The sequence below is a fragment of the Pseudomyrmex gracilis genome, unplaced genomic scaffold (genome assembly GCF_002006095.1).
Source record: "Pseudomyrmex gracilis isolate BER0280 unplaced genomic scaffold, ASM200609v1 scaffold_18, whole genome shotgun sequence".
In the NCBI taxonomy this organism is placed as follows: domain Eukaryota; kingdom Metazoa; phylum Arthropoda; class Insecta; order Hymenoptera; family Formicidae; genus Pseudomyrmex; species Pseudomyrmex gracilis.
The window spans coordinates 348,585-356,725 of NW_018020602.1; the positions used below are offsets into that span (position 1 = coordinate 348,585).

The 8,141-nt window shown below is 43.9% G+C and overlaps 1 protein-coding gene across 2 annotated transcripts in view; it reads left to right on the forward strand.

Moving 5' to 3' along the window:
* Positions 1 to 8,141, forward strand: part of LOC109864202 — a 20,469-nt gene that overhangs the window by 9,666 nt on the left and 2,662 nt on the right. For both annotated transcript variants that reach the window (XM_020445192.1, XM_020445191.1), the window contains exons 2-5: positions 5,380 to 5,611; positions 5,864 to 5,978; positions 6,701 to 6,923; positions 7,401 to 7,558. In XM_020445192.1, the coding sequence (XP_020300781.1) occupies positions 5,380 to 5,611; positions 5,864 to 5,978; positions 6,701 to 6,923; positions 7,401 to 7,558 (728 nt within the window). The remainder of the gene's footprint in view (positions 1 to 5,379; positions 5,612 to 5,863; positions 5,979 to 6,700; positions 6,924 to 7,400; positions 7,559 to 8,141) is intronic.

Sequence of the window (8,141 nt, forward strand, 5' to 3'; positions counted from 1 at the left end):
AAAAAAAAATGGAAAATAAATTTTCGTCCTCACTTCCTGTATCGCGTTGGGAAATAAAATAACAGAAGCGTAACGGTGAGAAAATTTTATGTCCGTAGCAAAGAGAGATCGAGATTAGACTTCCGACATATTCTAATGTATGCAAAGCGAAAACTCGACCGCGACACTTCGAGTTCTTGGTTTTTTTTTGTTTTACTTGCTCGCGGTTTGAAACAATCCGCGTCGAATCATCTCCGTCGAATCGCAATAAAGGATCACAAGTGAGTCACGAAAATAGCGGGAATCTTCTTTTCTACAACGTGTTCGATTTTGAGAGCGACGGCGCAGCGAGACTTGGGACCCCCCAAGGCGTTTCTTTTCTTCTTCCGCTAACTGAGATATAACGCGAGGACGAGAACAACGCGTACGTGTGTGTGTGTGTGTAGTGCATGTACCGTACGTACGTAGCGCATTGACGGATGCTGCGGAAACGAGGCTACGAGAAAATCGCATCATCATCGTCCCGGCGGCCATCGCCGCCGCCGCCGCCGCCGCCGCCATCACCACCGGTTCGATATCCCCGAAAGAGTCGATGCTCCTTCGAGAGCGCAGCCGAGTTACCCGTCGCGTCACTTGCCGTCGCGTTATCGTCACGTACGCTTCTTGTCAATATACGCGTTGCGGGCGTCTTCTTCACGCGAAAGCCGAGAGTGTGATGGACGGCGCCGCCGCCGCCGCCGCTATCGCCGACGTGACGTCGAGACGATAATCTTCCTCGCGCGATTGACGAACGTAGCGGACGTGTCAGGTAAATCCTTCGCCTTTCGGCGATATTGGCAGACTCGAGATACGATCAATCGGTCGAACGTAATTCTTCTCTTCAAGAACGTAATTTGGAGTCGGAGATAATTACATTCGATTGCTCTCTTGAATTTATTGGAATATTAAATTTAACATCTCTCTCGTTTTAGTAGATGTTCAATTTTTTTTCTATCTAGCCCGAGAGATCATTGGAACCGATTATCTTTTCCAAATCGAATTCGCGAAGTATTGAAACTTTACCGCTTTTCCGGTAATTTTACTCTTAATCCTTCCAGTGCCAGATATAAAAAATGACCTACAAGTTGTCCAGGCTGGGTTTGTGATATCAACGTGACTTTAAGTTTGAATATCTCCGCAAAAAGCAATATTTTTTCAATTTTTTTGTTTTGGAATCGAAAGATTGAACGATTCTGCGTCGATAAAAAAACAGATTGAAAAAAGCTTCAGTTTTGAAGATACACGCCATGACCTAATTAATGTACAATCAAAATTCACACTTCGCAAAGCGAAGGACGCTGTAAACGATTTCTACCATTGTTTAAGGCTCGAAAGTTTTTTCATGGCCTTTACACAAAAGTCGCGCTAACTTAATACCTAGTAGACACTGGTTTAAAATTTTTGGGTAGATCTCGGAGAGTATCTGGCACTGAAAGGGTAAGAATGTGACTAAAGTAAAGTCACGTGACAGGAAGGAGAGAAAAAACAACATGTGACTAAAGTCACGTGACTTTACTGTAGTCACGAGTCTCTAAAAATGTAACTAAAGTAAGGTCATGTGACTAAAGTCACGTGATTTTACTTTAGTAGAGTTGATCTTCTCTCAGATCCTTTTTGCACTTCAAAATTCAAACTTGGCAAAGCTATTAAAAAAAGGACGCTGTCAACGATTTGTACCATTGTCTAAGGTCCTAAAATGTTGTTTCATGGCCTTCAGATGTCGCGCTAAATTAATACCTAGTAGAGACAGTAATGTAAAACTTTTGGGTGGATCTCGGCGACCCATATCTGGCACTGAAGGGTTAATTTTCCTAAAGAGACACTTAGAAGATCTCCCCGACACGACGTTATTTTCCAATCTAAATTTAATTATGCTCGTACTCAGTTTATATTAACTCGCGAATGTGTTTCTCCCGAATAAAAATTTCTCGGTAAGCTAGAAATTGAATTAGAGAGAGTTTTCATTATGTTATATGTGAATATTCTCTCGAAGTTAAAGTAGAAAATGCCTAGGTCTACCGCAAATGTACCGTAACGATCGTCCGCGCAGACGCGGTGCATTCTAACTGTTTCTTTTGATCGTTCGAGTTCACGATTTAGTCGACTATAGATTCGTAGTTGCAAAAAGCTGCCGATTGTCGTGTTCGCAAAAAAAAAAAAATTATCGTAATTTCTTACAAAATAGTTAACTTCTTTCCCGAATGTTTGCACAAAATATCGAAATAAACTTCGCGCTTCCGATTCGGCTTTCGAGAACTTACGCGTAAAATTTTCGCGCGGCACACACGCGAGATCCGTTAAATGCGCGTAGACGGTCATTCTTTTCCGAGTGTGTCATATGGCCCCGATTGGTCCCGCGAATCTCACGTGGAAGCCGTGAAAATCCGACGAAGTCGCGCGATCGACAAAGTTGCAAGAAGAAGAAGAAGCGCATCCACAATCATCCCCTCCTGATCTACCGCGCAGATGCGCGCGGCAGTACCGCAGGTGCGCGGAAAATAGTAGTTTCTTCTATTCGCGATGATACTAGTTTCGCCGCGAAATTAGATCCGCATACACTACTAACATTCATCATCTCTTTCCCGCTACTGTGCGCGCGAAGTTGTATCCTCTTATTACAATTCGTACAAACGTGCGCGTAGATTATTCAACGTCAAACTTCATGCTGACAAATCGATTTCGCACGCTACTTTTATCGACGATTTCGAGTTGCTTTCGAAAAGATTTCTCCGTGAGTTAAATCAATTTTGAAATCGTATTATCGAGCGAAAGATCATAAATCCATCGATCATAATTATATTAATCATAGAAACAATTCTGATAAAATTAACAATTTTTTACCGCGTGTGTAAAACCTCGCACAAAAAAAAAAAAAAAATAAATTATCGCGATGAGAACATTTTCCCACAAACGTCCGTCATCGAGTTCCTTTGTGCGGAATCTTCGGCTTCGAGACACTCGAAGTCGAAGATGCTCACGATGTGTTTCCGCGCGAGAGACCTTTCACCTCTCTTCAGAGTTATCCCCTCTTTCTCCCCCTCTTTTTTATGTGGCGTCTCCATCATCGTGTCATCCTTGAATCAAACACATGTCTCCGTTCCGGGACCGCACAATGATCTTCATCTCCGCCATTAATCGCGCGACGAAACGACGCCAGCTGTCGCTGTTGACTCTTTGACTTCTTCGCGCAATTTGCTATTTATTATGCGCGATCTTTCGCAGAATTCTCGTAGGGAAAACGTGAAGAATACCGCGCGAAGGATCTCTCGATGCAGAGATCGCGCTCGGAAGAGGATTTGTTTTTTTGCGTCGAAGTAACGGAACGGAATCGACGACGGAGGCGGCGATTAGTCGGTCTCACGACCGACGAAGTACAACCGCCACTTACGCGCGGCAGCCGTAATTGTGATGTCCTGTTCGCTACGGATCACTATGTCGATCGTTGCGACTGCAAACAGATCGTCGAAGACGGCCTCGAGATTTCCCCGAGCGATTCGTTTCGCAGTCAGGTGGCACGCTCGCGCGGTCTCCGTTTGAGATTGCCGGGAGAATGTCGTAATTCTCGAAGATTCGTTAAGCAATAGCGCACTTGTCGCAACTAAAGTGCGGTGCATTTGTTCTCGCGACGAGAAAAAAAAACCAAAACCGAGGCCAATAACCGAACGCTCGATTTTAACGCGGCGAAACATCGCCGCTAATTACGCAGTCGAAATGTTAACGAGATCGAATTGGCTTTTTTTTTTTTTTTTTTTTTTTTTTGTCCACGAAGAAGACTTAGAAGAGATTTATATTTGAAACACACCGCAGCCTATAAGAGAGCCCGCGAGAGATTCAAAGTATCACTTTTCGAGTATCAATTACTCAAGTGCTAAGAGAAATGTACCAAGTGTAATATTTTAATTAAAGCCTCTAGGATAAGTGGAACACGATCTAACGATGTTTTAATAATTGAATTAATACCGGAGCGGATCTCGTTAAAATCATCGCGGAGAAACGTTTTTCACTCGGCAATTAACATCAAAAATTGCCGACGAAATGACAATTAAACTGTTTTCAAAACGAACGATTCGAGCGATCGCGCGAATTGGATCGATAAATACAATTCGATCGATATTTCAAGGGACGGGACGAAATCAAACGCGCGCACACATGAAAGGGAATTGCGTTATATAGCGCAGTTTGTTAAATGAATCCGCGCGAGAAGAACTTTATCGTTGGTTTCGCCGTCATTAATTACACGGCATTACACTCGTCGTAATTGCCGGCTATTTAACGCATCGAAGAGCCGAACTTTTACCGCTCAGAGGAATCCCTACGTACACTTATACGTTCCGACGAGCGAGTATTGCGCGGCTACGCAACGTCGCGCCGCGAACGTATCGCCCGGATTTATTGCGTTGAAACGTACGCGCGATATCAGCGCGAAAAGATGCAATTAAGCAAATTCATGTCGGCTGTCTTAATTAATTTCGAGCGCGCGGCGCCGATTGTGTGACGCGACGGCGCGTCAAGAAATTTTGTTTTTGCAACTGAAGAAGAGGATAATAAGGACACGAGCGATACATCGAAAGTAGTTTTCACGAGTTCTTCCTCTTCTCCTCCTTTCTTTCTTCCGACACCTCTTACAGTCAATCCGACGGAAATTACGCGCAGCTTTCTACGGCTTCATTGTCCGCGATGACTGTCAAAAAAAATATTTGAAGATGAAAAGAGAAATCAAATACGCGCGCGCATTAAGACGAATTGCACGTTTCTTCGCCGAACGTGTGTAATTTGCGTTGATTTACGGTTAATCAAAACTGCCAAAAATTACGACCGTCTTCTCTCTCTCTCCGATTTAATTCAACCGGCTGGAAATTCGACGCGAACAAAATTTGCCAGTGAGAAAAAAAAAAAAGTCGACACTTTGCGGACTTTCGAATTCGTCACGATATTGACGAAGATACGGTTTATAGCGACATGGAACGAAATTTACAAGTGTCATTAAAATCAGACGCAATTATAGGCTCTTTCTCTCTACGCGGAATCCAAGTGACGTCATAGAAGCGCACATGGCGAACGTGACGATCGCAAGATATCTAACGAATTATCTCGCGACTGGATTTTTTTTTTTTTTTTTTTTTTTAGTGCCGCGGGCACTATTCTCGCCGCGAACGCGCGGAGATATACGCGTATAAAATTCTTTCAGCGAAAGTTACACACGTTTCTCTCTGTGACGCGACCCGGCACAAACCAAAGAAAGAAAGTAGCGAAGAAGTGAGATTCCCCTACTTTTCCGGCCGTATGCGCACATTGTGTCCATAATACGTTACGCGCGATATATATATACATTTTCATCCTCACCCTGTCTCTTTCTTGCAGCGAGCAATGAGCAGCACGACAAGGACAGCTTGAACGAGACCGGAAGTACAACGGGTGGCACCGTGGAGGGCGCGCCAGGCGGCAGTGGCCCCAGCCGGGGTGACAGGACCAAGGACAAGGACGACCAGTCGCCCGCGCAGGCATCCACCTCGGCGCAGCCGGCGAGATCACTGGTCTCCAGGATTCTGGCGAGAACCAGATCGCCCGACCTGCTGGATCACTCGGAACCCTAGTAAGGAGACCACGAGAGACCACGCATTCTTACACGTTCGCGAATGTTTTTTTTTATATTTTTCAATTCAATTCTTTTTTTCTTATATTCTACTTTCTTTGACAATTGTTTGTTGAAAATGTAACGGAAAATAACGTCTTCTGGAAGTTTATCTTGGATACGCAATCGCCACACTTCGAAGCAATTGTTTACGTGTGCGATTTCGAATTGGAATTATTTTAATGCGACCGGTTATTCATTGTTTTGCGGCAGTTCGCAATTATGGGTGGTCCTGTCGAACGTGTACGGCGAGCTGATCGTCGTGCTGACATTGGCGGTGTGCTTGGCCGAGGTCATGGACACGCCCGTTCCTCTGCTCAGTTTGCAAGTAAGCGATTAGTTACAAGTTTATTTCTTCGGGAATAGAGTTTGCTCAAAAAATAAGATGCGCGACGTTCGGACGACTGTCGAAGGTAACGTTGTCGAAATTACAGTACCGTTGCTTCTACGCGCGAGCCGGGAGAAAAGTAACACGTGTCGAGATCTTGAGCTAAAAACTCTCAAATCGAGACCCTTCGAAATCTAGTTTCCGATACAGTATTTTTATCCCAATGTAACATAACAGTACTTCGCCTCAACGGAATTAATTGTATCTGAATTATTTTTCGAATGATATTCGAAACGCTCACACAAGCGCGTATAGAGATCGTAATCCTCAATTTAAAATTGTAATTTCGAGCAATACGATACATTGTTCAAAAATAGGACGCGTATTATTTGCGCGCGTATCAACGTCCGGAAGGCCTCGAGAAGGCCGATCGAAATTAAAAAAAAAAAAAAAAACGCGTAGCGGTCCGAGATAACAGGAACCGCGCCGAGCGTAACGAGTAATCTGGAGATCACGGTTTGCGCACGATCACGGTCGAGGAACTTTCGTTCGCGCATAAGTTGCGAGAGCCGCGTCGAAAACGTCACGTCATCGGGCTTTAGGCGATCGGGCCCCCCGCGCCTGTGACGTTCCCCGTCGTTTGCATAACGAGCGGCACGCGTCCGCCGATAAGCGACAAGTCGCGCGTAATGAGTCAACGATCGTTTTTCTTTCTTCCCCAGGGCGTCTTTCTCATGTATCTCTACGTAGGCAGCATCGCCGTTATTATCGGCATCTACATATGGGTGCTGATTGACAGTTGCGGCAGTTTGAGCCGGGGTGGCGGACTCGGCGACGCGGAACTCGGCGGCGCGTCGCTTACCAGATTCGGGTCGTTAAAACGGGCGCACATCTCCAGGTCCAGGACCGCGCCGACCAGTTTCTACATCCGCGTTGGCGCTCTTTGTAAGTAAATCAACGACTAATCCGCCTGTGCGTCGAGCGAGAGAAAAACCGGTTTTTATCGTTACATATCGTTACGTATACTTTATTATCGTTGTTTAAAAGTATAAATATCTTAATGACCGGACAAGCACCGCCGGACATTTATTAAAGAACTAATTTATATCAAAGTATATTTAAGTTATCAACTAATATTGAAAAACGTATCTTAAAAAAATTACTTGAAACATTGAGAATTGTTCAATATTTACACGCTCATCTGTTTGCATCTAATGATTATGTTTGTAAATATCCGGTTATCGGGACAATTATCTTGTACAAACAACCTCGATTTAAATTTTCCCTCGATCAATATCCGCTTTCCGAAAATTGTTTTTTCACACACTTCTGCGCATTTTGTATCGATAAAAAATTTCAATTCAGCGTCTCAGGACGAGAGCTTCGGTAAAACTCGCGCGCGTGGTCTTTTTTTTTTTCCAGTGTTCGGTCTGGCGACGCTGGTTTTCAACGGTCTGGAGATGGCCATGCACTCGATGATGCAGGGCGCCGAGTGCCTGACCGACGTCGTCTTCGTCCACCCGGTGCTGCACGGCCTGTTCACATTCTTGCAGATGCACTTTCTCTTCGTAAACTCGCAGGTGAGCATCGATTTCGAGATCATTGCCATTATATACGCCGAGCTTGGTAACAATAAAATCAGACAATGCGTGAACGCGTTTTTCTTCGTTACGCTTTGCTGCGCACGACGACCGTATATCATCATCGCGTACACCAAACGCGCTTGAACGAAGAGAACTTTCGAAAATCACGTGCGCTTTTTTCACCTAAACGTAATTTTGCCGAAATACAAAATGTGTTCAAAAAGTTTTTTAAAAACTTCTTAAAAATTTAAAGTTTGAATCCTATATAAAAAAGGGCATTTGGACCGAGAAGTGCGCGTTTTGGAACCGAATGTATTGCATCTATTGTTGCTTCTTTTCCGCGTTGCCGATTGGTTGGTTGGTTAATCGAGTTGAATCGAATCAGTAAGATCGAGAGAGTAAATAATAAAATGCGATTTTGAGACAGTTTGTCGTATATGTAGAGAAAATTAAAAACGTAACTAAAGTCACGCGACAGGAAAGAGTAGAAAAACAACACGTGAAAATAACGTGACTGTAATTTATATTATATATAACATAAAATAATACATATTATACATTATAATTTATTATATATTTA